The sequence below is a fragment of the Arthrobotrys flagrans genome, assembly GCF_004000055.1.
Source record: "Arthrobotrys flagrans strain CBS H-5679 chromosome Unknown unitig_3, whole genome shotgun sequence".
Classification (NCBI taxonomy): domain Eukaryota; kingdom Fungi; phylum Ascomycota; class Orbiliomycetes; order Orbiliales; family Orbiliaceae; genus Arthrobotrys; species Arthrobotrys flagrans.
Window position 1 is genome coordinate 2,168,596 of NW_027137547.1, and position 27,680 is coordinate 2,196,275.

Here is a 27,680-nt window from a genome sequence, read left to right on the forward strand (position 1 = left end):
TTCATACTACTGATTCGTTCAGAGTCTGAACATGATATCTTGGAATTCCTGTAATTGCATCTACTTCTCATACTTCATGCAGAGTATGCAATGTAATGTACACCCAGCTATATCGTATCGCGCTGATTCCATGTTCTGTGGATCGCCGATAGTAGGGACTTGGAATCCGTCCTTACCCGAATTGGAAGCCCCTTCCCTGCACTCTTTCGCATGTTGCAGTCGTACCCAGCATATAGCATGACATTAGAAGTTGCTGAAATGCATCAATGGTGACGCATAAATGCTCTTTCAGACCCTCTGCAGAATTTGATAGCCACCTAACTCTCTGATATCCAAGAAAAATAGAATGCCAAGTATGTGACATCCTGGCTAGCTACACAAGGCCACCACATTCCTCGGGTTATTCTCAGGAGAATCCTGTTTAGTGTCAGGAAACGACAAGCGAGGGCGGGACGGCACGAATTGAAGGAGTTTCGATTTAAATTTCCCGAGATCGGTTGCAGCCAATGGAATGGACAACCCCAGACCAAGAGATCTCGCATCCTGTTAGCTGCATAAGCAAAACATAGGAGACCTTCCAAGTTCCCAAATTCGTGTAACCATGCGTTTTCTCCACCAAGTTTGTTCCTTGCTTCATGTCGACTTGTTTGGACCTATCCCGCCCGCAGATACATCATGTTTTAGCTCAGGTTTTCAGTGAGGGCGCAACAATGCATCCGGTTATGTTGGACTTCTTGAGCTGAAACTTTGCTATCCTGGCTAACTCAGAAAGCTGCCGATTGCTTCTGCAGTCATCATCACGCAGATGCAGGTTGTGCATTTAGTTGGATCCTAGATCGAATGCATATTCTCGTCGCAGTCGCATCTGCAAGCACCCTGTAGCTCTTGATTTTGGAGATCGCGCAGCAAGCTTAGTATCGGTTGACGGCCGTACCCACAAGGGATACATCCTTTGGTTACATTCCAACATCAAACGAAGAGGTCGGGCTCGGAATCTTCGAAATTGATGAGGCATATTCTGGGTCGAAGAAATGATAATCTTCGTGACGTATCACAAACTGAAATTGAAAATGACCCGAGCTTGGTTCCGGCTTATGCAGTCTGTCGTCTTCGAACAGCAGGCGTCGAGATCCAGCCTCCCCTCAGCATGCGGGATTGAACCGCCGTACGTTTAAAGAGCGGGTTGATCTGAGGTAGCTCTACATTGGGGAAAGCCGGGCTATGCGGCATATTAACCGGTAGTCTACCCCAAGTTTATTTAACTGGTGATTGCCCTCGGTAGAATCCCTATCAAGCAAACTATATTCAGCTCACTCGGTACATAGTAAAGATTAACCACCTTGTCGAGTTATACTTGCACCCACCTTGAGCCATTTAAAGTATTACAATATTTCTTCCAAAGTCCTCAAAAGAATATTAATTCCGCAGATTTATATATATGCTGACCTGCTATCGATTCTTCAGATATCACCAGCCATGGAACTCAAAACTCTCCTCACCATCGCTGCCGTAGGAGCACTCAACGGCGATGCCATGGGCTGGCTCACATTCAAGCCCCTCGGCGGCGCTCTCCTTGGACTTCCCAAATCTAACCAGGACGGCTATACCACCCTAGCCTACTTCCCGGTCATCATCCGTCAGCCAACCGCTGTCCCGCAACCTCCCGGCCCCAACCTGAACACAGCTATACAAAACGCAGATAACACTTGCCAGACACATGCCGGACCTCTCAGTCGCGGTTGCATCGACAACACTGGCACCTTGATGGCCTGTATCCCATTCAATCCAGGCTGCCCGTAGTTCAACTCCACTCGCAAAATATCGACAATGCATCGGGAAAACATTCTATGCGTGCATGGAGGGTTCCTACTAGGCCCCGTCATGACTGGTTTTAATTTCCTTTCTACTAGTATTGTTTTCCTGTGGTTTGTGCATAAGTAGGGTGGGATTTTTTCGAGAACGGAGCTAGGTTTTCAGTCTAGGGACGTGTGCAGAATCATGTATACTCGCGAATTAGGCCATGTAGGCACACCGTACTAGTTGAGCTGGATATCTGACAGAATTTAACTGAAAAAGACTAGCCTTTGTTCAAGGCCCTGCTATTCCACGAATACGATACGATACATCAATGATGAAATGGTAACATATAAGTTGAGGAGTTTGCATGGCGACGAGCAAATCCTAATGTACCTACCGTGTGAATGAAGGTAATCTTATTCGAAGGAAAGGTATTGCGAAATCAGGTAAAAAAACAAATGCACCTCGGAAACAAGGCAATCATTGACCCGACGAAATCATATAAAGTACGTGCACGTATTGAAGGAGGGAAGAAGATATACAGGTATGTCCGTCTATATACACAACCCCTCTCAAATAAAATAAAAAAACTATGTGATGTGTCGTGGGAATATGTACCAGGGGCCACATCCCCTCCCAACCAAATGACTTCAGGCATTGCCGGCACACCACCGCGTCAATGCAACTCAAGAGTCAGATTCCACTCTTATCCAAAATATTAGGGCGCAAGGAGATATGACCCGTTGCAAGACAGACTGTGCAGGGAAATTCATCAAAAGAACTCGTAGTTCATGTGAATAAAGAAGATATGATAATGTTTTAAGGAATCGGGATGAATTACCTTTGTGACGAAGAAGCCGCGTTGGTGATTGTGGTGAGGGAGCCTGTGATGTGAATGGGAAGCTTTCTCGGGAGGAAGATGTTTGAGAAGAGGAAAGGGAGGAGAGGGGGAGGAGAAGAGAAGTATTTCTGGGAGTTGATAGTCAACTGAGAATTGGAGCTGAGAGCAACAACGGAGATACAGAAGTAGTCTCGGGCAAGACTACTTGTACAATTGTGACAGTCTCGATTGTTCTTATGCGTCTCGATAGGCAGATTAAGACAGCTTCGGCGACAAAAGTTTTACGAAAATGCTTAAGATATTTTGTCCCCATTGTGAGGCCAATGCTGGATAAACGAGATAGATTAACTAAAAGTTTTAATAAAGGAGATTGACAAAAGATATCGTCGAAGTATACGCACCCCAGCTTCGAATCCAGTCCACAGTGATCCATTAACAATTTAGACTCGCGACATATCAATGCTCAATCTGTGTTGCGAAACTTCTGCGTTGCTGTTACATTTCGACCTTGTCGTCAAATATTTCCCAAAGCGGCAATAGTCCGGCGATTTAAGTAAATTCCCTAATAAGGCTTAGCTCGAAAACTACAAGCTAGAAGACGCGCGAAAAGTTTCCCAGTCACAAACCAGCTAAGCATCGTCACCATCAAACCTCCCTCTTTCCTGGATAGGCGCCGAAACCCCCCCATCTACAACCTCCAAGAACCTCCACTATCACGTCGCCAGACCCATTGGTTACCCTCTTTATCATATTACACGCATCGAACGCCTCCGATCACCACATTTGTCACAATGAAGTTGGTCAGGTGAGCTACCATCATCCCAATCACGAGTCTACGGCCGATCTATCAACCGCTGCTCGTCACACGTCTTTGCCAGTGATATATGCTAACCCGTGGATATCCAGGTTCCTTATGAAATGCGCGAACGAGACGGTTACCGTTGAACTGAAGAATGGTACTCGCTTCCCCGACCACACGACACCGGGTCTCAAGAGCAGCATTGGCTAATGATGTACATCAATCCCGTAGGCACGATCATTCACGGCACAATAACTACTGTCACTCCGACGATGAATACTTCTCTCCGTACGGTGCGCATGACTGTGCGAAATCGCGAGCCGCAGACGCTGGATACCATCAATATCCGAGGAAGCACGATCCGTTACTTCATTCTGCCGGATTCGTTACCGTTGGATACCCTCTTGATTGACGACAGCGTTAAGGCGAAGAATAAAGCGAGGAAGGAGGGTGATAAGGGTGGAGATCGTGGTGGAAGAGGACGGGGACGAGGACGAGGCAGGGGAGACCGTGGCGGTCGGGGACGGGGTGGAAGGCGTTAAGTGTTTGTTCTCGAGATTGACGGATGCGATTTTGGCGGTTGAGCGACGGGTGCGAAGTTTCTTTGAGGCATCCATAAAGGCTCACGGGGGACGGATGGTAGCACAACTGTCCTACAAAGACGGACAAATCATATATCAAGCTAGTGGGATCCAGAGCAGGTGAGGTGGTGTCTATACACCCATCATGATACGGTACCAAAAGTGGGATAGATATTCCTTTTTTTCTTCATTTTTTCATATCATCATTGTATAACAAGATGCAAATCATAAGCTTGTTCCCATCGGCTCAATTGCTTTTCTAAACATTTTTCACCATGAACGCCGATACAATGCTCGCGATCTAATGATACACATGCTGTCTTCCCGTGTTTACGACGACGAGTCGTCATCCCCGTCCTTCGCCTTCTTCATCAATTCGTACAACTGGCCGATTTGGTCGTCTGTCATGTTTGGTTAATTAACATTGTTCCATTCCTAAGTCAGGACAACGGGTGGGGCCGTATATGCATTACCACTCATCTTGTCTAACTTGGACATATCTAGTTTCGCATCCCTCCAAGTATCTCCTTCTAGATGTTGAGCATATAGCTGCCATTCGGTCAAGAACGCAATCTGTCCTCATCGATAGTCCGAAAATTTCATGACTCCGACATTAGCGTCCCTACCCATTTTCCGGTTCCGAGAACAAGCCACCGATGGTACGTACGATATGCACTGGATTTTCGACATCTTTGTGCTTTCTCCACTCATCCCTCACGTAATGGTCACCGAGTGCCCGCTGCTCGGCGGGTAGGTGTCTGTGAGCGCGTAGAATGCGACGGTAGAGCGGAATCGGGGGTAGTAATGCCAATGTGTTCTTTGAGAGCAGATTTTGCGGGGTGACCGGAGTCGACAAGAGTCGAGCTGTTAACCGCATGATTCAAGGTCGGTATATGAAGCAGGCCCGGCCGCTTTAAAGGTTTCCGATACGGCTTGTAGCTAATTTTGTGAATTTATGAAGCGGATACGTCAAAGAATCCGAAGTGACATGGGTGCGGTGGTTTTCCATGTGCCAAAATCCCGCCCAGCCGAAACGAAGAGTGCCTGGCGAACAAATCTCCACCCGGCCATGCATGCATAGATAGTGTGCCCAGGAATTAAGCTCTTCGATTCATGACAGGATATATGTAATATCAATCTAGCCAGAGGAAGTCGGAAACGTGAGCAGACGTAATCCCCAGCATGACTCTGCGAATGTGCCGGCCGTAATATCAGATCTGAAGCCGCACGTGGCCATATATTCCCATTCCTAATCCCATCCTGAGGGATAAAATATATAAAGATCGCATCGGTCCGGTCGCAGGTGACTGACTATCTTCGAGTACATAATCACACTTATACTTATCCTGTCCTGTCAAAGTTCCAAAGCGGGGCACCAAGCAGGAAAAAGGGTGCAGTTCTGCAGTTCCAGTTCGCAGGCTGCAGTATACGCACAGGGGCCATTAATTAGGTAAACAACTCAACTCAACGTCACAGAGACAGCACACACTAGCTTCGCCTCCACTTTACTCCTTCCTCTCTTTCAGCTCCCTTTTTAACTCGCCGCGACCTCCTGATCGCTGGATTAGCTATGTTGTGAGCTGAACGGCATCTCCATCCAGTTTACCGACACGGTCCTGCCATCTACAGATTATACCTACCTCCCATCTACTCCGTTATTCGTTCGCACGTTTTACCGTACATATACACAACATTACAACCCCGCCACCAAGTAAATCCACGCAAGAAACTCCAAAATCATCAAGGCTACAGAGTTTCCCCCCTATAAACAACCGAAAAGAATAAACAACAACGACCGGGAACCATACCTAACCTTCAAAACGGAGAACATGTCCTACCCGTCAGACCTATTCCGTGCCATATTCACGCCGGGTGCCCCTCCGGCCCTCCTCCTCGCTACAAACGTCTCCTTCGCCTGTCTGCAGCTCACACTCCTCTTCATGCTCTTTCTCACAGGATCGTTCCACTTCTTCTTCTTATCGATCATGTGTGTTGGAGTATGGGGTGGTATCAACTGGTTCGTTCGCGAGGTAGAAGCTCTGAGAAAGGTCGAGGAGCAAGCTGAGGGTATTAGACGGGTCCAGGGGATTTTGGAAGAGGAAGAGAAAGAAAGGCAGCAAGACGAGAGTGACGACGCCGGTAGGAGTACCGGTGTCGAGATTTCGGCCGAGGAACAAGTCGAGAGGAGGAAAGCAGATGACGAGGAGGAAGATGATGGGTTCGAGAAGGTTGAGAAGGAAGATGGCTACGAAACCGAGGGTAGGAAGTCAAAGTAAATCCGCATCCTCGTGGTGTAAACTTTGACCGGAAGGGTCCTCAGGATCTGACGTTCCGGCCTTAATTCCAGTCTTCGTATGGCAAGGGAAATTTGGAAGACAGGGGGTGGAGAAGCTGTGTATTGAAGATGTTTTCTTTCGGTTTATTTTAGCCAACTTGGTGGATGCTTTTATTCTCCCTCCTCTTTTTCTTGGGTGTTCTTGGTTTTTTATTTCAGAATTTCCGGGGGTTTTATTCAATAATGGGCGAATAGTGGGTTTAACCAAATCTTATGAAACTTACGCTCTCTGTAAACTTTCTCTTATCTTAGAACAGGGGTTTTATATTTCCTAAATCTAGATTTATAGAGGGATGGATATCTTAGACAAGGCCATTTGTTCGGAGACCTGTTATTCTACCATATACCTACCTACCTAATATTATATACAAGATATTTCTACCAGCACATACATACACTACAGAGATAGGAAAGGGTTGATGTTGGTAAGGATATGATATATATAGATGCTCCTATAGAAGGTGCATGTGATAAATATACAAAGAGAACACTGTAGTGAATGTCGCAGCTTCGTCCCAAGACTCGGGCCTATAGATATTTGTCTGGCGGCTCCAAAGAGACTTGCAGTGATATAGCATCGAAATGATACTAACCCGGTTCCATGCCCGGATTGTGTGATGGAGAAAAAGGAAACAAAATGGTATCAAAACATAAGATAAGGGAAAAAAGATACCTCCAGCCCAGTGACGCCGAAAAGGTATATCAAAGTAAATCATAACGAGGGATCGTGAGGAATAGGCGGCTTTTTGTTTTTCTTCAGTTGGCTTTTGTTTTTTTTTTTAGTTTAGGAGTAGGACATAATTAGTTATACCCCGCAGCCTTTGCATCCGTTGTCCTTGGGTGGATTAGCTCGAACTCCTCAATTCCAACGTGCTTATGTTGGAACCCAGACATCCTGCTAACTCTGCTGCTCAAAAACGCCATAACCCTAGCAGCAGGTTCGTCGGTTGTTATCGTCTCGAGGATATCTTGCTCAGTAAGTTCGTAGATATCCAACAAATCCCCTATCAACATCGAGTTCTCGTCCGTCGGGTGGGGTTGGGTGTACGAAACGGTGAGCTGTGGGAGTTTAGTGTGTCCCTTTGCATCTTTGAGAGTCTTTACGGCGAGGTCGACACGAAGTCTGAATTGCCAGACGCCATTTGGTTGGTTGTGTAAACCAAGGCCGATGATTGAGAGACTGTAAAAATAGGATGGTTGGTTTTGGTTTGAGGCAAGGAATTTGTCGAGGGCGTCTTGGGTGGTTTGCGAGAGTCCACCACGAGTGTAAAGGCCGCTGTGGTATTGACATATCTCGTTAGTACTTCTTATCTATGTCGACTAATTTGGAACTAGCTTTGCAGATCATATATTGACGAGAAATATATATTTGACATACCTCTGTGGCAACAAGTCGGGTTCAGACCGTTCGATTCCAAAGATTGCCTGTTGTAGCTGAGCTGGTGGATGTGTGATAATGCCAGCGTGTGTCGGTCCTGCCGTTCTAACTCGAAGATGGGAGACTATCGGGCCAGAAGAATGGGCTTTGATTTCGTTATATATCTGGGCGAGGGGGAAGGATTGGACTGGCAGGGATAAGTAAAGGAGTGTGTTGACGAGCACAAGTAGCACATGGCCAAACGGGTACATCTTCAAGGTAAAAATAAAAATAAAATAAAATAAAATAAAAACTTTAAGGATCGAATAAAGGTTAAAAAGACGAAATGAAGATGAAAGAAGATGGATTCAATATCCTGAGGGAAAAGAAATAGTGTCTGGATGTGAGAGTTGAAAAGGAATGTTCGACAACCTGGTCCCTAAGCTGAGGGCGAGTTGGCACTGGTTTTATGGGATATTCGAACCCGCTCTTCCACTGTACACTTTTGGCCAACATCCCGCGGGCACTACACTTAATGCCCCGATGCACCCGAACTCTTTCTGATTTTTGGGGGCTAGGCCTTGACGGGCTTTGCTTGGTGGGGCTTGAGGGTTGCCGAAGCCCGGACCTTGACGAGAAGGATGGTTGCTCTTCTCGACCAAAACGCACCAGGTTTAAAATCGCAGGGGCTGTTGCAGTGTATTCCGAAGTAAAAGTCGGCCACCTTCGTCATTGCAAACTCAAAGTTCCTTGATCCCGGTCTTGAGGGCTGGATTCGGCCGCTGGGGCTGAGAGGTTGCGCCGGGATGTAAGGCTGCAACCTCGCTTTTGCTCAATGGCAAGTTGTAAATTGCAAAAGGGACAACCGAAGCCGCGTGAATCGAATGACTCTATGTTTTGAGATTGACCGTTGGGTATCCTGGCGGACCAGGTCAGGAACAAAAGGGCATTGCGGACTTGTAACGTTTCCTGCGCAGTAGGATTGGCTGGAATATCCTCTGGGGCGGATTTTTCTCAGGGCACGGAATTTTTAATCTTTTCGATCCATTTCTCGTGGGGAGCTGGTAATTCCGTCTCCTTGTCATCGAGGACACTCTTTCTTTCTTGGGACCTCTCGTTCGAGCCTTCAACCAGAGTATCATGCCATTCGATCTCCTTTGTACGATCGAGACGGCAGGTTAGTTCGATGGCATTGTGATACTAGGCGTCGATTCAAGCTTTCCTCTCTTAAAGCCATACGCTTTTGATATTTGTTCTGTCTCATTAATCGGAGATATATGACGATGGCCCCGGACAGCATCCCACAGTATTGGCTGTTTTTCTGGTGCTTCTAAGGGGACTCCTGCCATTAGCGTGATAGCTAGTCGGACTAAAAATACCAAGCTTTTCTAGCTCAATGCGACCCATACCATGCATTCTCGATGCATTCTGTCACATGATCCCAGCCCTTGCCGCCTGTCGACAATGGGCAAAAGTCTTTGGATTTTGGGGGTCCTGCTGCGTCGGATCAATTGAAACGTATCAACTGTCGGGAGGAGTCGGTCGGAAAACTCCATCATCAGACTATTCAGACGTCCATGCACCGTTGCAAGTGTAACACCGTTTCGTTAAAACGGCCAGAGCTCGCCCAAAGCCCCCCAGTTCGGAACCATTCCTAAGCATTTCTGCCTGCCTCATTGATGTCCAACCGCAGCGGCAGAAGGTTGAATCAAAAAGAATGAACCCTGAACTCGGAAACCCCTGGGGCTTTGAACACGAGCGAGAGATCTCCAAAAATAAGCCCTTGGTTCTCCAAGGGCTAAACAGTTTCCGTCCTGTGTTTTTTTACCATATAAATTTTAAAGGCTTTGGGTGGGATGAAGGCCCTGGCCAGGCTGACTTGTGATTACGAGACTTTGGTAGTGCGACCCGGAACTTTGAAATCGGACCTGCTTCTTCGCTTGGCTTGGTCTCGGCGTCCACGAGATGCAATTAGTTCTATTTGCTTCGGCATTTCCTTCCCAATGCAAATAATCTCTGGATGGGAGTCTAGTGTCGTATCGCGGGATGGATGGCAGACAGGTTTCCTTTTCTGCGAAATTCCCAACCTTGTTGGAAGTTGCGGTAGCCAACACAAAATAGGAGACAACCCGCGAAGGTTTTCCTCTCGCCAACTCCATAGCTTTCTTCTTGGTCTCCGTCCCTAGACACCAATTGGCCACATGTGTAACTGGGCAACCGATGACCATTCGGGAAGAACAACGGAGATCAGGCCTTCCGGGGCGCCCACATAGTAAGCTTAATATCTGGTTTGCAACCTAATTTTCACACATGTTATGAATTCGAATACTTCTATTTTGATGGCTTGTTGGTATGTTACATTCACATGTGCTAAACTCCGGTTATTTACAGGGTATAAAGGGTGCCGTAGAAAAGTATACCATATGATAGTCCCACAGCGAACTGTATTCGCAGGACCAACTGCGCTGGCCAGTTTACAAATTATTTTAGTAATCTGGCAGATCGTTCCAGTAGGTGGTATGGGAGTAGACCTCCTTTCCGGTGTTCCCAAGTTCCCAGTTAAACTTGAGTTTGATAAATTGCATCAAATGGGCGGCAACCTGCGAGATGTTAGATTTTTGAAGAGTAGATCAGTTAGAAGCCGACAAATCAATCATACCTTGATATGTCCGGTATCGGTTGGGTGCCAGAGCGGGTTGATATCGTTGTGCTGCAAGACCCCGGTGGTGTTGAAATAGTGGACAAAGTTGCTTCCATCCTTCTTCTTGAAAGAGTCAACGGCCGCAAGAATAGCGGCCTGGTAGCCGTCGAGATTTTGGAGATATGTGTTTCCTGCGGCGTAAAGGTGTCAGTATGGCCGCGGACTACCAGACATACTACTTTCCAGAGCGGATGACTTTCGTACCGTAGCTGTAGAACCCTTGCCAGATCTGCATGGCGATAACCTGTGCACGTGGGTATTTTTCATGGATCGAAGCAATCAGTTTGATATAGTTTGCCTGGAACTCTGCGTCCGGTACACGACCAGTTTCGGTTCCCTCGTTCGAGTCATTGGTTCCAAGGTTGATAACCTTCGACGTAAGATTGTGTTTTTAGGACCAATCGAACAAATATCAGGTCTCCCCGAGTGTGCATCAATGTAACTTACGACAATATCGGCCTTCTGGTGCTTATCAAACGGCCACGGCTCCGGGTTTGTTCCGTAGATCTCCTGGGCTCTGTAGCCGGTATCGCTAGTCTGCAGCCATTGATACAATTGGCCACGAGGATTGCCCCAGCAGAGTTTGTCGGTTAAACAAACTCCAGAGTCTATGGTGTAACGAGTGTCAAGCGTCAGTCTACTTGTACGCTCCGCGTAACATTGCATATAACCAGATATATCCCCCACGTACAAGCGGTGAATGTGAATTCGACGTTCCCCAATCCCTCGCACAGACCCCAAGCAAAACTGCTGAGTCCCTCGTAGGTAGCAGTATAACCAGCGATCAAAGAATCGCCGATCATCTCAATCTTGCGGTGGTACTCCGGGATACCGTAGATCCGTGTACCCTTAGTGACGTGGACCCTCTTCAGTTGCACTCCAAGAGCCCAGTTTGTGACACTATTTAATGCAAAGATTTTTATGTATTAGAATGTCCCGATTGCTATGTATGAGGAACAATTGGTCTGGATTGAAGTTTACCGGAATTCAAAGGTATTTTGCTGACCGTCGACGGCGGTCTTTTGTCCCGGGGTATCCTTGTTGATAAATTGATACGTATCGCCGGCAGTCACATTTGCAAAGTTCCACGGCTGGCCGGAAATCCCTAATCAGAAAGCCATTATATTAGCTTCTGCTGATAGTACGGCTCATTGTGATACTCTACTTACTCCAAGCGAGCAAAACACCATTCGACGTATATTCTCCGAAGGTAATCGCGACGTCATCCCCCGCATATCTAAAGTTAATACCGGGCGACGACCACCACGATATATACTTGCTACACCACCTACCCTTGTAGCTGATCTGATGGGCGTCAGGTGGATATGTCTTCCAATTCGGGTCATTGTCAGCGATGTTGGGGATCTTGGCGGCTTGTCCGGGATAAGGGTTTAATCGAGCTTGGCCGTTTTCAAGAATAGTCGCTGTGGCCAGCGAGAAGCAGGCAAGGAGAGCCGGTATGAACCTCATCGTAGAATTTGCTTTGCAAGAACCCTGGGCGAACGACAATTTTGAGATCTAGAAGAGCTTGGTCAACCACGGCTATCTAGATAAGAAGCTCGAGCAAAGCTTAGTCCAGGCAGGAAATTTGTCCCTCTTATAAATCGACGATAGCACCGGGGTCCGCTTGTTAATAGCAAAAATCCGTTCCATGGATTCATAAGACTTTCGGAACGATGCTCCGTTACCGATCACCTGTATACTAACCGTACGAGGACAAGCATCTGAAAGTATCTGGCTAAGCGCTGTGTCCATGGGTACAAAATTAATTGTGGCTAGGAGATTATATCGAAGCTCTAAGCTCTACATGGTAAAATAGTTGTATAGCCATATATTATATCGAATTATTTCTTCCGTTTTTGATCATTAATATGGAGCACAATTCAATTGCGCGCTATCCATAACCATAACTGGGAACACCCGCGGAGAGACTCCATCCGTTTACCCACACTTGTATGTAAATTCCTTTGCTAAGCTTCCAACCATCCCATATTCGATTGATGGACAAGGTTATTGTTCAGGATCTATACTCGGCGTCGAGGATGAGGGATGTTACATCGGGATTTCTTAAAACCGGCATCCACCTTCGAAGCCTGTCCGCCTTGCAAAACCACAGAACGGGGAAGGAGTTGGTATACGGAAGCCGGGTCCTTTATGCGGGTTTTAGGCATAAAATGGCGAGTTCTAAGGCTAAATAAAATATACCCTGCTAGAAGAAGTATATATATCCTTGAAATCCAAAAGTTCAAAGAGCTTGCAACGGGTGAAATGTGTTGCTTTTGTAGACTGGTAACTGGGTAGCTTGAATGATCAAGGCTCCCTAGCTGGAGCTTCGACAGAATTAGCTCATGCAAGGAGAAAATCCGGGCCAACGGAGATAGATATATTGGGACACGAGTACCTTACATCGTACATTACATCGTCGAGGTTCACTGGTATGCTTCAGAATTCGGCTTCCACGGAAATGCAACAATAACAACACATTATTCTAGTCATCCGACAACACACCAACGTGGGAGTTCGGTTATCAGCGATCTAGCGATTTGAATTTTTCGATTACTAAAAAGGATTATATGAGGATCCTCGAGGAATGGTAAGAGATTACGCCGTTCGTGCAAGTACCCAATTATATTACAAACTCCTCCCAGAATTAAGCGCACATTTTGACTCAAGCATTCTTCGCATTCCTGATCGACAATGCGCATCTGCCGATATCTGACATCCAGTCGGACCTACGAGACAAATCAGACCTCTAGGGCCCTGTAGAATTTACATATGGAAATGCCCATGGTGGTGACCCTTATGGCCAAGCTCAATGCTCCTCCTCCGGTGGTCACAGTGCTTGCAATGCTCATGCTCTGTTTCGGGATTTGATTTCTTGCAGGGTATGTATCCATCATTTGTCGGCAAATATCCACATCCAGCGCGTTCCCGCCTATGCACGCTCTCATGGAATACCGCGTCGTCAGGAATGTCTCGGGTGAACCCGAGATTTGGAGGCCAGTGGCGCGGAACCCAGCGGCCGAATTCGAGTTCCAAACGGGTAAATAGGGGAAGGACCTCTGTTCGATTACGTGGTTAGCGCTTTGCTTAAGAATTCACATTATAGGAGTAGGTTGTTAGGCTAGTTCTGACTTACCAAGAACCCACCAGCTCAGAACACCGACGCGTGACCACCCTCCATTGAACTTGAGAGCATCGTGGATGGTTGCAACGCCAGCTTGGTTATGCGCAGCGTGGAAGACTTTCTCTACTTCATCCATTTTCCATGGAAGCCTGTCTGGACTTGTTCTCCCGACACATTTGTCCTCGATCGCCATAACCTCTTCTAACATCCATGCTAGAGCAATATCGCTAATCATGGGAACGGCTTCTTCGGGTTCCCAACCGCCACCAATGTCTGCGTGGTTACCCGGGAACCACACTTCCTTGACATCATGATCTTCTCGTCTCCACCCTTGCGTCTGCGCGAACAAACTAGGCTTGAACTTCAACCGTCGTTCATCAATCGCAACCGCGTGCCTCACGTGGTCCGCGGCTGGTTGCTGCGATTCTGGGAAACTCTTTCTCAGCAGCGGTAGCTCAAATCTACCCACCGAGTTGACCGTATCGTACAAACCGAGGATGTGGACTTTAACACCGGTTCTACAGAATGTTTCCTTGAAATGGGTCATGTGTTTCCGGATAACGTTTGCTTTCTTCGTTTTGAGACGCTTGAGACGCTCGAATTTGGCGAAGGACTTGTAGGCGAAGGGAACCATTTCTTCGTTTCCGCGAGATAGTAAACCGATGTACATGACCATTTGGGTGAGAAATCGAGCAGTGTATGCGCCACGGGAGAATCCTGTAGTCAGTTAGTTAATGATCCTGTGGATGGATGCGATATGATGCTTTGAATACCGAAAATATAGATCTTATCGCCAGGGCTATAGTATCGCATGATGAATTGATAGCCTTGGATAACGTGGTGATCGAAACTGGTACCAACGGCCTGATCGACCGATCGATCAATGAATCGCTTCATTTTTGAGAATGGCCCTGGCGCAAAATCGTGTTTGCCTGCGACGTATGTTCCAATACCGGCTAGAGCACCATGTTAATGATTTTATCTTTTCGAGAATTAATTTAGCCGCAATGGGTACAAAACTAACGTTGGTAGTACAGGTAGACTTGCGGGTCGTGCTTGTCGAGCATCTGATACCTGGATGTACGCTTCAAGATTAGCTGGTGTCCCTTTGTTCGGAACTTGCCGCGGGGGCTCTGAGAAGGGCTGAAGATGACCACGTGCAAGTCATGAGGGCCCTTACATTTTGATAATATTCGTATCCTGGTTCGAAGTTAGCCGGATGCCGGAAATTCATGAATTCAACGCCTTTGATTTAGGCCATCGTCCACAATGGGGTGCGGAGTAAATCCAATGGAATTGCATCGAGAAGTAACTTACAGACATGTTTCCCTGGAATTTGTTCCCTGTGCCATCGAAGAATAGAACCAATTTTTTAGGTCGCACTTGTATTTCTGTGATACCAGCGTCTTTGTAAGGCAGAGGGTCGAGTTCGAGATCGAAACCATCCTTTGTCATAGCAGACATGATAGTCGAAGTTTTTCGCATACGACCAGGCCCTAGCGGACTATCGGTATCACCATTCTTCTCGTTCCATTCTGTTGTCCCATTGCTTATATTGGTGTTAACTTGAGGCGGTGGTAAAGCGGTTCCGTTTCCTGGTGACATTGGTGGTGAATCTTTCCCGACAGCTGGGTCTCTGGGTGCAGTTGGATAGGTTTCTGGATCGTTGGACCAAATGTCGGGTTTACTTTCGATCGCCATCTTGCCTTTTTATCGGTGTCGCAAATCTACAAATTGTGTGTGTGTGTGTGTGTATCGCAAAGCACAACCTGAAAAAAATTGGCGTTCGAATGCGATTGCGAAAAGGCAGGTCTATAAAATTTTTAAAGTCCTGGTAAAACCCCCTGCCTAGATATGTTCCACGACGTCTTTCTATTGTATCGCTTGGCTATGTGGCAAGAGGGGATGTAAATCGATTGAATGGGTGTAAAAAGGATAACTTTTGAACTACATGCCGCATAGCACCTGCGCAAAGGAGAATATGTCTTTATATGAAATTTTCTGGACCATCATTCTCCTCACCTCACACTGACACCAATGCGCAGACGCGCCAATCTCGAATAGGTATAGACGAGATGTAGTCCACCTCGCGCGACTGTGACGAACAGGCTTCATTCCTTGGTCCAAGTGTATCTTGCAGACGATCCTTGCGTCTCTAGAAAAGTGGGTCACCTAAATTGATTTTCTGACGAATGGTTTTTTCGAACTTCATGGTGGTGTGAATTAGATTGCGACTATGTGCTTCGTTTTTTTACAAATCAAGCATGGACGAACGGTTTCTCGAGACATGCGGAGCCACCAGTACTCCTGCACGGCGGTACAGCTGCACAGAGACATTTTGCCGTCAACTCCCCATGCGTGGGGATTATTTTCATGCATGAAATCGCGCTCGTGCAAAAAATGTCCAGGCAATCATGGCTCGGGATTTTCGTAGCCGACTGGGGTTTCGGTCAAGGTTATGACTCGGCTTTTCGTCAAGATGGTGTGAACTTGCTTCTCATGCTGGGTTAGCCTCAAACCCTCGGGATTCTTCAGAAAACGCTGGATAACGTCACATTCCAGTAGAACGTTAGACAATCCGTACTCTGTGACGCCAATAACGCTCCTGTTTCTTGTCAACCTCAAGAATGATGTCGATGTAGCCGCACTGTCTACACTCGCCTGACCATCGCGTCCATGAGCCCATTTGCAGCTTGGATCCCATCGACTTTATAAGAAAGACATTCGAGCTTCGCGACGGAAATTTAAAATCGGGAGCGGGAAGGGATTTTCGGTAATCTAAGATGAGATCGAGAGGAGAGCATGGGTGAAAAACAGGGAACATCCTTCTCAGCTTCACAAGAACGGAAGGCATTCCGGCTCGGTCCATGCCTCTTCGAGCCGTCTGTATCAGATCGAGTAAAGTTCGGATCGATCTCGCTTGGAGCTTGAGAGCTATTGGCTCGAAGGAATCCTCAGAACCAACCACTCTCATTAACGTCCTGTGCAAGAATTTGATTAGGCCCATGATTCCACAAATCTCTGCTGCAGAGACTGGGTGGATTGATGCCTGTAACTATGGTTCAGCCACTGGTACTGTTGGCTATTCCATGATGCAAGAGTTGAGTCAATGCATAATATGCGGCGTCGAAATGGACCTACGGCCCTCAATCGAGCTCGGTTGCAGCCATCTACACGGTAGAGAATCCGGCACTGGTAAAATCCGTAGAAGCCCACTGAAAATTTTAGTTAGAGGGATCAAGAACTTGAGGTCTTTTAGAGGGTCAATTTGAGGTAGGTCGATGTATGAACAGGGATCAGAGTGCAGAGAGGTAGACAAGAAGCTTGGCGTCATTTTACAACGTCTCCAACACTTCTACATCATCCTCGTTACCCCATAAGTTACTTACCTTAATACCCAAAGGACACTGATACCCCCCCTTCCTTCTCAACTATTATCGCGTGAAATGGTTTCTAGGTTGGGTATACACTCCACCCAATCTCAAATTCCGACAGCGTGTATTCTGGCGTTCACAGTATGGCCTGCCGCGATGCTCCCGTTGATCCGGGTCGGGCACCCGGATGTGTCGCCTTGGGGCAAGGCATTTGCGTACATGCAGGTTATATTATTTTCATGAGGGGGAGAGGAGAGGGTGGTGTTGATGTGTCCCTACGAACAAAGGTACCATCTTCACTGACCTCACCTTCGGTTTCACCCACAGCACTTCATCCAACCGGTTCGGATCGACGGCACTTACGGACAAAGCCATGAGTCGAAACAGAAGCAGATTCCTGGATGCTGCAGACCAGCAGGCATCGAGGACCCCTGGAACCCAAAACCCCAAGGAATCTAGAAGCACGGCCGAAAAGCAACAAGGTGTGGGGGGTACTCGACCAAAGCAACTAGACTCCAGCAACTTTCTAGAGAAAGCCGGAACTCACAAGCCGGATTTCCCTGGACGCGGTCATTACGAGGTCTGTCAGAAGCGTATCCGTGCTCGGCATCTTGGGATCCTTCTCTTCGATACGGAGCGAGCTATCTATGTCTGGGAAAATGCTTTTTTCCCAACGTTTTACATCCACAAGTCCTCCTTTTTCGACCGAAAGGGCCAGGGGTCTCCTCTAAAAAAATGTGGAAGTAGCGACAAGAGCATGGATCTTTCTCGATTGCTATCGAACTCCGGGCTGGCGGATTCCGCTATGGGGAATTGGGCCTTCGTTGTTAACAAAAGGCATGTCACTGATGTCATGCTTGTTGTCGGCGGCCGTCTCAACGACCACATCCGCATACCCTTCAAAGCACTCGGTATGTTGCAACGATTAATTTACCCTTCATCTCGGAATTAATATATTCCGTCGCATGCGTTAATGCTAATCCAGACCTCAATAAAGACGAATGGCGAGAGCACGAAGATGTGATTTCTAGCTTCCCACAGGATCCCTACAAGGCTATAAGCCTGAACCACTGCTCTCGCTCGGTTGAAACACAAATCGGCACAGATAAATTTGAATCGGACCAAGCTAGAGTCCTGTCACAAAAGGGTTACCCACCTCAATATTACTTCACACGTGACATATTCAAATTCAAACTGCCCTCAGGCCAGAAGTTGGAAGCAAAAGACCCTCGCAAGAATGGGAAAACGTTCTCTTGTCCATACAAGGGACATGCAGAGTATGACTCCCCTCCCACCCTAATAAACATCTCAGAATAAGAAGCTAACCTTTCACATAAGATATTTCGACATGACCATCAATGGCAGGGAGGACGAGAATATCTGTTGGCGCTTCACCCAACCCCCTCCTGAGCTCTACGAAATCAAAGGTAGATTCTGTTTCAACACCCAGATGGCATGTATGATTTCCTATGGCTCTTGGAAGACAACCGCCGCTGTTTGTTAATACATGCTAACTCGCCACCACGTTCTTATTAGCTGGCATCGATGAGTGTTGATGGAATCCCTCTCATCTTGGAAATCCTTCCTGAGGACCACGGGCTGTCGGGGGAAGACCTAAAAATGTTTTTTTACGATGTCTAACGGTGGTAGATGGCACTTGCTATCCGGTAACCTTTGATATCGATAACAATGTCGATGTGGCACATTCTCCTTGCACATACGTATTTTAGTAGATATGAGGTGGATCCGAGGCCAGATACGAGGCAAACTGTTTCTACACGTATACACTAGCACTCTGTACTTCTTGTGCCTTCAACTTCCGTTGTTAATTCGATCCCACCCTCTATCAATTCATCATGCATTACTTTATAAAATGTCTACGGCTTCGGCACTGTTTCTAAAGATACTTAATAGAAGACCTTATGTACTAAACATTTTAATATTCTGTAGATTGAGTCCTGGATCGATCGAGACAATCTCGATGATTGACCAGCGATCGCACCGTGGCAATGGTGTTGGATTAACATCAACATTCCACAAAGTTCAACACAAAATATGTTTGCGGCGTCGTTTATAGACGTTTCCGAACTGCATATAACTTACAGCCTTTGTACCGGTACTTGCATCCATCCTCAAGCTCAGCAGATATGATACATGCAGCTGCGCTCTCGAGATGGCTTCCACTGCGCAGCACTCTGCATGTCCGTCCACCCATCATATCGGTCGAATCCTAGGATCTTGCCATCGCTCGTATACACTGCGTCGAGCAGCACGAAGAGCTGCCATCTCCCGCAGAAAGTCATTGCATATGCCAGTTTGTCGCAATCACCCGGTGTGATACACTGTTGACACCGTGGTTATAATATAATACAACCTTTGCTGCTCAGACATATGCATCGCTATCGGAGCTGTCCTGGGGTTTTATTTCCAATTACTAGTACAGTACGTATACTGCTGTGAAGTGTCTATCGCAAACTACTTCTAGTTGATATAAGCTTTTAGCTCGTCCGTATCTTGTGATGTTTCACCGTGTCAAATCAGAGTTGCTGCCTCAGAGAGAAGTCCTCCAACTGTTACCCCACGAGAGCTCAGCTTTTTTTCGACATTCCATTTTTAAGAAGCAGTGACCATGTCGCCCCATGTTCAACCTCAACATGCCATTCTTCGGATGACCGCCCAATCGCTTGGGATAGTGCTCCACACAGGCCCACCCAAGCTGCCCAAATTTGATGGAATTGGATCAACGATCCTGCAAGCCAAGCCGGACAACTCAGAACAGTCGCACCTTTCTGTCAAGGGGACGACCTTTCAAGCAGAAATCCATTGTCCAGTTGCTTTTTCAAGCTGCACCACTATAGGACCAGCTCGAATGAGAGTCGAGGGAAAAAATTTTCGAGGTTCGAAAGATGTACAAGTACCGAGTGCCAAAAATGAAGGCTAGTATGGAGTACTTGAGAAGGACTCTGGATGAAAGGAATGGATAACAAACCGTTAATTGTCTTGAGTCACTTAAAACTTGAGTTTGAGTTTTTGAGATTCTTCTTTACATTTTTTTTCTCTTATCGTCGTTTCTTTTATCATTTTTTCACAATCATTCCTTTCTCTTTCGTTTGGGTCGTGGGTTTTTTTTTTGAGGGGATCAAATTCTGGTGAGCGGCTTCGGAGAAAAAAAAAAGATCCTCGTCATAGCCGCCGAGTGCTTGTTTGCTTTCTCTCTTGTCCCTCTTTTCGAGCTGTCGTCTCGAATACCCAGCTCAAGGGTTCTACTTGATAATTGCTGCTGCAGTTACCAAAGCCGCTATCACATCGACAGGGAGAAGTTCGCGGAAGAGAAAGCACACATAAACTGTGAAGAGATTGAATATCAAAGTTCGATTTCCGAGCATTTTGGGGGTTCTTCCTCGGCGTATCTTGCTTGCTTGAACTATAAACGTGATACTTTTCCAGGAACGGTTTCTGAAGAGAAAGGTTCCCTTATTCTGTATCCTCGTAGTTCGTTGTCCTATCCCATTACGTTTTTTACGTGAGCGGTTTCTGCTATTCGTCGAGGCAATATATCCACGACGATTGGCAACGGAACCGTGGGTGGCGCGCTATACCAGGCTCTGCTGGACGTAACACATCTTGCGGGAATCCTTTTTTGGTATCTTCATATACCCCAGGCAGACTGTGTCTACAGCGGCCAGCGACGGGTTACCATCTTCCATTCCAGACCGAAGCTCGAGCCAGTTCCTGATCGAGCTATAGAAGGGGAATTTGGAGGGATTTCTCGTAGGAAGTGGATGAAAAGTTGTTCAAGTTCCTCGGTGTATGCAAGCTGAATCACAGGCCTTTACTCCATTTGGCTGGACCATCTGCAGACAGACAAGGGAGACTTCGATCGAGACTGCGGGAAGAGAAAAGGAATTTTCATCGGCAAGTCATCGATAGGTATTTGCAGGGTAAGGGCAAAAAGACAGCTCATTCTTGCCTTAGCAATTGGTACCAAAAGGAAGGAAGGTACCCAAGTCAAGACATCAATTGAACACGGGAAGACAGATAGGCTGTAGCCGGGCCGAGTTATTCGCCATAACCAACCCGACTAAGCGCACACCATTATCGAAGGTGTTCGAATCATTCTTTGTGGGTTTGTTCCTTGACTATTCTCGCAGAGGGTTAGCCTGGATGGAGCTAAATTGCCACTATCCTCGCGTGTGGAACTGGGATGAGACTGCTGTCAGAGACAAGTTTGCTGCTGACCAGGTACCTGCGCTATCATTCAACCCTGCAAAGATATCGGCCCTTTTGGCAGTCGATGGTGGTACTGTTGGTACTGTCGGTGTAGATGGTGTCCATGCTGATGCTGATGCTGATGCTCATGCTGCGGCTGCAGTGTCGGTGCTACCGGTTTACCAGGATTTGGCTGCTGACGACGGCCAGGCCCTGGATTTGATTTTTTTCAATTTTCCTGCCCAAACCCCAATTACGATCCTCAGTCTGGCTAGCGTCCTGTCCACATTGCCAATACCATTAGGTGAGGTCCAAACGAACCGTCCCAGCCAACCTCTTCCACATCATCATCACCACCACCCTCAGCCCTGCCCTCGACCTTACATGACCGATTGCATTGCATTGGACCATATCCACACCTTTCCGACCCAGAAATCACATCATTCGTCGGTTCTGCACGCACAGCGGATCACTGAATTCGTGGCAACATCCTTTTCGGCGCCGTCGGCGGGTGGTGGGCGGACTGGTTGGTCCTGCCGCACCAGCTCCATCAAAAGGGGCAGGTTTGAGTCTGCAGCCAACGTAGACGTTCTTGCATTGGACGCACAACATCTCTCCGAAGTCGACATTATCTCATCGCTCCCAACAGAGTACGACACTGCCCCTCCTCCGTCATATCAGGAATCAGTCGACATGTCCTTTTGGGGTGACCTGGGGAAGAAGTGGGGGGAGGTAGCCAAGTCTGCAAAGGAAGGCCTGCAGAAAGTTCAGAAGGAGTTTGAGGTTAGTAGATTCCATTCCATTCTATCGCATATTATCTACATTAGTGATATACGTGTCTATAATTCCTTTTATTCGCCTTCGTATTGGTTGTTTTAAATTTTTCTGTTCGTTCGATGTTAATTCGGTATATAGCAACCTCCAACTAGTCAGCCGTCGCAACCGTCGCAGCCGTCGCAGCCGTCGCGCAAACCTGCTCCATCAAATCAACCATCCCGACCAAGCGATTTGCCTTCAACTGGTCGCAACATCAATTCTTTAAGAAATGTCTTCGAGAACAATTCAGGATCTTCCGGCGTAGCCGATCCTTACACACCTCCGCGACCGACTCCTTCCGACCCTTATCCAAAGCAATCCCCCTACGGTGGATACTCCGGCTCCACTGCATACAGAGACCCTGTATCGGTACCTGAACCTACTCCTTCGAAGGAATATAACTATCTCAACGACCCTAGCTATACGTCATCATCGTATAGTAGTGCGCCGCCACCACCTTATAGTCCTCTACCAACAACATCAACAACCGGTTCTTCTATTCGACGAAATCCAGATGATGCATTGATCGAATTCTTGAACAAGGAACGAAACCCCTTGACTCAGATGGGGATCAAGACCGACCCGAAAAACGAGTATGTGTTTTCTCTCTTTCTTTCTTTCTTCGCCCTTATGATGGCCATCGGTTAATTATTAACGTGGATTTACAGCAACATGTCCGAGCCTATGGATGCTGCGAAGAGGGGAAAGAAGAAGGGTGGCGCTAGTGGAAACGCTGGCAAGAAGAAGGGATCCAACGAGGAGCCACCAACCCCCATCGAGCCACCAACCCCAAGTGACGACAAGTCTGGTGGCACTGGATCAGGTAGTGGTGGTGATGATAAGAAAGATGACGACAAAGATAAGGGGAATAAGAAAGATGATGATAGGAAAGACGAGAAAAACGACAAAGAGAAGGAGGACGAGGAAGAAAAGAAGGGAGAGAAAAATGAAGAGGTATATCTTACCGACACCTCCGTTATTTTCAGCATGCACTAACGCAGTCTGGAATAGGAATCCGAAGTAGTACCACCCACACCATCCGAAAGTGTACCCCCGACACCAGCAGTGGAAAAGGATAACGGGTTTGATTCTGTGGACGGTAAGAAATCTAAAAAGAAGAAGAAGAAGGGAGGCAAGGTATGTTGTCATCATCTTATTGCTCCACGTATATTATCCATTTGAAGGCCTTGATATTGACAATGCGAAAATACAGGATGACACCGTTCCGCAAACTCCAGCTGAGGAGAAGCCCGAACCTAGCGCCATGCCTTCCGCAGATGCTGAGCCAAAGGATAGAGAAGCACCGACCCTTGAGATCAATACCGAAGTCACAGAGGGTAAACCGGTAGAGGAATTATCGAAAGATGCCGACGCAGCTGGTGCGGCTCCTGAGGTCACAGTTACCGAGGCCAACGACATAATTTCCCCGACAACTGCCCAGATGATCGAAGATGCGACCGGTGAATTCCAAACGTTGGTCGCAGAAAACAATATTCTGAAGACACAGATCCATGATGTTGCATCCGAAGCTGGTCGTTCTCTCTCAAGACTCGAGAATAGAGTTTCTGAACTTGGGGACGAGAAGTCTGAGCTCCAAGCACGCATTCAGGGACTCGAAGCCGAAGTTGAAGAATCGCGACAAATGCAGGAAACGATGAATCAACTTCAGATCGAGCGAGGCAGGCTTCAACAACTAACTGAAGAGCAAGACTCTCAAATCAAAGAGGTCTTGGAACTTTTGGAAAAGCTCAAGTCTGAAAAATCGAAGTTCGATGAAGCCGACTCGGGTAAGGCCGCAGCCGCAGAGGCTGAAGCCGCTAAGCTGCGGCAGGATTTGGCGAAGGCGACAACCGGCTTTGAGGAGCTTATGTCCGAGAAAACCAAAATCAGCGAAGAGAGAGGAGAAATCCAAGAAACTGTCAAGGCTCTCAAAATCCAGGTTCGGGACCTTAAGAGGGAAGTCTCGAAGGCTACAGATGCCCTAGCGGAGAAGGACAAGGAACTACTCGCAGCCAAGGCGGCGAAGTCCGTAGGTAACGTCAGGACGAGAGTTAAGAACCTCGAAGAACAGCTTGAGCAAAGACTGCGTGACGAACTCGCCGCGAAGGAGGAGAGGGAACGACTCAACGTCAGGGTCTTTGAGCTCCAAAAGAAAGTTGACGAAGGTCCTAGCGAGGAGGAGTTCACCCAGCTTCGGGAAACAATTACCGAAAGAGAAAAGGAAATCACTGAGTTGAAAGCCGAACTCTCAGACGCTAAGATCAAGATCTTGGAGCTTGAAGCTACGATTATTGAACAAAGGACTGCCCTCAGGGAAATTGATCGACTCAATGATGATATTATGCTGAAGGATGGAGAGATTGAGCTTCAGGGCACCGAAATCACAGAGCTCAAGGCGAAAGTCGAGAAGCTTGAGGCTGACGCTACCGAAGTGGATGATCTTAAAGCTGCTGCCGTTGAGCAAGAGGAGTTAATCAAGACCGTTCAAGAACTTCATAACGAGGCCAACAAGGAGCTCGACGACCTCAGGATTCTATACGAAGATGCCGAGGATAAGTTGAAAGAGATGGATGAACTCAAGATTCAGTTGGAAGAGGCAGAAAAGAGTGCATCCAGCTCCCGAGAACTCCTTGACGCACTCGGATCAGACAAAGGCTCCATCCAAGGCAAGCTTACGGAGCTTGAAGCAGAGAAAAACGTGATGGAGGGCAATCTCTCCGCTCTTGAAGCCGAAAAAGCTGAGATTCAAGAAAAGGTATCAGCCCTTGAAACCGAAAAGGCTGAGATTGAAGGCAAAGTGTCTGCTCTTGAAACTGAAAAGGCCGAAATCGAAGAGAAGTTCTCCACTCTTGAAACGGAAAAGGCAGAGATCGAAGACAAGTTCTCTGCTCTCGAGGCTGAGAAGTCCGAGCTTAATGAAAAGGTGCAATCTGTTGAAGACGAAAAATCTTCATTAGTAGAACAGATTGCCACTTTGACAGAGGGAAATGCTGCGCTGGATGAGAAGATCTCCGCACTAGAAGAAGAGAAGACAGCCCTTAGCGACTCATTAAAATCCACGAAAGACGTTGAGGTCGCTGCCCTAAATGACAAGGTCGCCGAGCTCACGAGTGCTAGAGACGCTCACGAGGCGGACCTCACGACAACCCGCGAGGAGAAAGACGGTTTGGTGGTTAGCCTTGCGGCTCTCAAGATCGAGAAAGAGGAGCTAGAGGTGGCACTCCAAGCTTCTCGTGATGCTCATGCTACACTCGAAACTCAGCTTTCCGCCCAAAGCCAAGGTACCTCAGTATTCGTCAGTGAGATCAACAATCTCAAGGATGCCCTTGTTGCCGCAAAGGCGGATCTCGCCAGTGCAACAGAGGAACTCGCAACATCTAGGGGTGGCCATGACGAAGTTCAATCTGAGCTTGAAAGTGCAAATGCTGGTCTGGCTACTGCGAATGAAAAGTTGGCTGATTTGGAAAGCGACATCAGTGCTAAGATAGCCGAGATTACTAGCCTTACAGGAAATGTTGCAAACCTCATTGCCGACGTAGAAGCTAAGGGAGCGGAATTAGATGAAGTGAGAGCGAAGGCTGAGCACCTCGAAGTCGAACTTGCCTCGAAGACGAAAGAGCTGGAGGAGATTGGCGACAAGACTTTCAACGAACGACTCGAGGAAGAGATTGCCAAGAGTACGAATTTGGCCGCTGAGATCGAAGTTTTGAAGGCGAATGAGCCGCTTTCTCGGGAGGCACCTGAGGTACTTGCCGAAGTTGATGCCTTACGAGATCAGCTCAACGACGCAAACACCAAGGTTGAGGCCTTAGAGGCAGAGCTTACTGGCCTTCGAGATGTTCCTAGAGTTGCCGGAGAAGGAGAAGTCGATTGCAGGGAGCATGCCAACCAAATCTATGACCTTACCCATCGGATCGAAGATGAGAGGATCCGGCTGGATGTCACTCGCGATGAGCTTACACGAACACGGGAAGAACTTGCAGCATACCAAGGCAGGTTCGAAGACGTCGAGAAGCAGAAGATTGCTGCCCAGACCCGCGCTGCGGAAACCCTCGAGGAATCGGTCGCTTTGCGAGCAAGCCTCGAAGAGATGGAGCGACGAGCTCTGGACGCTGAATCACACATCACGACGTTGCTGTCTGGGAAGGGTGATTACCAACGACCCCGACAGACGCCAACTCCACCAGCCGAAACCGTTGATTTCGAAGAGAAACTCCGTGGTTCCAGGCAGGCATTCGATGCTCAAGCTACTGCAGATGCTGATGATCCTGGATTCTTGCCGATTCCTGATGTTACAGCCGCTGCTACAACAGAGGCGTCTCGAAGGGAACGACGTAGACGACATCGTACTGAAGAGGAGAAACGTGAGAGAGATAAAGATAGACATGGTCGCACTGATGACGAGGATCGTAGAAGACGCAAGGAGGAACGGAAAGAGCGAAAGGCTTTGGGTCGCGAGGTTCCTGACATCGCTGTTTCACGAGAAATGGCGGCTGCTACGGAAGACGAGTCTCGGGACAGAGAACGGGGAAAGCGAAGGCATCGGAGAACAGAGGAGCGCGAGAGGGGTGAAAAAGAAGAGAAGGACAGGTACCGTCGTTCTCGAGGGCTCTCTGGAAGCGAACCACGATCTCCTGAAGTTGCCCCACCAGCTGACGAGGATGATGAACGTCGCAAACGCCGTGACAAGACACGAAAGAGCCTTCTTACCGCCGCCGCCGCTGTTACCGCCGCCACTGCTATTCAGTCAATGGGTGGTAGTGGCAGCCGCCGTGAAGTTCCTGTCAAAGAAGAGCGGGAGAGCAGCCACCGTGATAGAGAGCATAGGGAACACAGACATCGCTCTCATCATCGTGCACACTCTCGGACTCTAGCTGATACCCCTACACTATCACAGGGAGTCACCAGTGATGACACCCCTTCGTCGCCTATTGATGAATTCAATACCGACCCGAACAGCCTCGACCCTCGACGTCCCGATATGCGATCTCTACGAACTCAGTCACAACGACATTCACGATTGATGATTGGTGGATACGAGTATCAAAGCCCACGAATTGCCAGCGTCACGACATACGTCGTCAGTGGGGATAAATCTGGTGCAAGCGAATCTGGAGACGAAGTTGCCTACCAAGACAGAGATGCTAAAGGTTGGGGCAAAGTCCGTGGCCTTTTGAAACGGAACCAAACTATTGTGTAACGATACATGGCTGGTGATTGGTTTTCCTTTTTTATTCCTTGTTTTTTTGATTTTAACGGCTGATACGATACGGTTTTAACGACACTACATGATACACCCTGAAAATTTACTTGCTTGTTTACGACTGGTTTTGAATCTCTGCTCACTTATTTAATCGAGCATTTCCTATTAACTCTCCCTCATTTTTTCCCAAATTTCCGTTCTATTGTTTACCGTTTGCGATATTTGATTTTGAGGGAAAGCTTGACAGATGGTTGAAGCCCTGGTTTTTGTGGAATTTAGCGCGCATCTCCTTATTCTGTTTTCAACCGTTCTTTACAGTTCTTCTTTTACATCTCTTTAAAACGTTGCTTCTGGTTACATACTTGACTTTTATCCGTATTATAAGATCATAACGGAGCCTTTGTTTGTGGTTGTTTCTCGTCTTAATAATTTGGGGGGGTTTGGTTTTGGCTTTGTTTCTGGTGCTTATATTGTTCTAGTAGTTTGTATAACGGCCTTTGAAATGATCAAACTAATGACTCCGCTCTCTTAATCTACATT

The 27,680-nt window shown here is 47.5% G+C and overlaps 9 protein-coding genes across 10 annotated transcripts; 5 read left to right on the forward strand and 4 right to left on the reverse strand.

Moving 5' to 3' along the window:
• Positions 1-1,070: 1,070 nt before the first annotated feature.
• Positions 1,071-1,800, forward strand: DFL_002021 (uncharacterized protein; the record flags this gene model as incomplete). The annotated part of the gene is made up of 3 exons (XM_067630743.1): positions 1,071-1,165; positions 1,331-1,379; positions 1,465-1,800. The coding sequence occupies 3 exons, from the start codon at positions 1,071-1,073 to the stop codon at positions 1,798-1,800; spliced, it is 480 nt and encodes a 159-aa protein (XP_067493356.1).
• Positions 1,801-3,429: 1,629 nt separating this feature from the next.
• Positions 3,430-3,979, forward strand: DFL_002022 (uncharacterized protein; the record flags this gene model as incomplete). The annotated part of the gene is made up of 3 exons (XM_067630744.1): positions 3,430-3,443; positions 3,545-3,594; positions 3,669-3,979. The coding sequence occupies 3 exons, from the start codon at positions 3,430-3,432 to the stop codon at positions 3,977-3,979; spliced, it is 375 nt and encodes a 124-aa protein (XP_067493357.1).
• Positions 3,980-4,348: 369 nt separating this feature from the next.
• Positions 4,349-4,895, reverse strand: DFL_002023 (uncharacterized protein; the record flags this gene model as incomplete). The annotated part of the gene is made up of 3 exons (XM_067630745.1): positions 4,349-4,419; positions 4,492-4,591; positions 4,686-4,895. 3 exons carry the CDS (start codon positions 4,893-4,895, stop codon positions 4,349-4,351), a joined length of 381 nt encoding a protein of 126 aa, XP_067493358.1.
• Positions 4,896-5,847: 952 nt separating this feature from the next.
• On the forward strand, positions 5,848-6,294 carry DFL_002024 (uncharacterized protein; the record flags this gene model as incomplete). Its single annotated transcript, XM_067630746.1, has 1 exon — positions 5,848-6,294. One exon carries the CDS (start codon positions 5,848-5,850, stop codon positions 6,292-6,294), a length of 447 nt encoding a protein of 148 aa, XP_067493359.1.
• Positions 6,295-7,154: 860 nt separating this feature from the next.
• DFL_002025 (uncharacterized protein) lies at positions 7,155-7,982 on the reverse strand (the record flags this gene model as incomplete). The annotated part of the gene is made up of 2 exons (XM_067630747.1): positions 7,155-7,629; positions 7,732-7,982. 2 exons carry the CDS (start codon positions 7,980-7,982, stop codon positions 7,155-7,157), a joined length of 726 nt encoding a protein of 241 aa, XP_067493360.1.
• Positions 7,983-10,196: 2,214 nt separating this feature from the next.
• Positions 10,197-11,881, reverse strand: DFL_002026 (uncharacterized protein; the record flags this gene model as incomplete). The annotated part of the gene is made up of 7 exons (XM_067630748.1): positions 10,197-10,310; positions 10,370-10,542; positions 10,616-10,781; positions 10,859-11,019; positions 11,103-11,311; positions 11,393-11,516; positions 11,581-11,881. The coding sequence occupies 7 exons, from the start codon at positions 11,879-11,881 to the stop codon at positions 10,197-10,199; spliced, it is 1,248 nt and encodes a 415-aa protein (XP_067493361.1).
• A 1,299-nt stretch (positions 11,882-13,180) lies between these two features.
• Positions 13,181-15,239, reverse strand: DFL_002027 (uncharacterized protein; the record flags this gene model as incomplete). Its single annotated transcript, XM_067630749.1, has 5 exons — positions 13,181-13,473; positions 13,551-14,255; positions 14,312-14,494; positions 14,563-14,713; positions 14,856-15,239. 5 exons carry the CDS (start codon positions 15,237-15,239, stop codon positions 13,181-13,183), a joined length of 1,716 nt encoding a protein of 571 aa, XP_067493362.1.
• Positions 15,240-17,285: 2,046 nt separating this feature from the next.
• Positions 17,286-18,553, forward strand: DFL_002028 (uncharacterized protein; the record flags this gene model as incomplete). Of its 2 annotated transcripts, none has more annotated exons than XM_067630750.1 (4): positions 17,286-17,823; positions 17,910-18,189; positions 18,251-18,365; positions 18,449-18,553. In XM_067630750.1, 4 exons carry the CDS (start codon positions 17,286-17,288, stop codon positions 18,551-18,553), a joined length of 1,038 nt encoding a protein of 345 aa, XP_067493363.1. The 2 variants fall into 2 exon arrangements, with proteins under 2 accessions (XP_067493363.1, XP_067493364.1); XM_067630751.1 differs by having other exon boundaries at positions 18,251-18,369; positions 18,449-18,468.
• Positions 18,554-21,076: 2,523 nt separating this feature from the next.
• DFL_002029 (uncharacterized protein) lies at positions 21,077-27,137 on the forward strand (the record flags this gene model as incomplete). Its single annotated transcript, XM_067630752.1, has 5 exons — positions 21,077-21,904; positions 22,037-22,530; positions 22,606-22,891; positions 22,949-23,074; positions 23,151-27,137. The coding sequence occupies 5 exons, from the start codon at positions 21,077-21,079 to the stop codon at positions 27,135-27,137; spliced, it is 5,721 nt and encodes a 1,906-aa protein (XP_067493365.1).
• Positions 27,138-27,680: the final 543 nt, after the last annotated feature.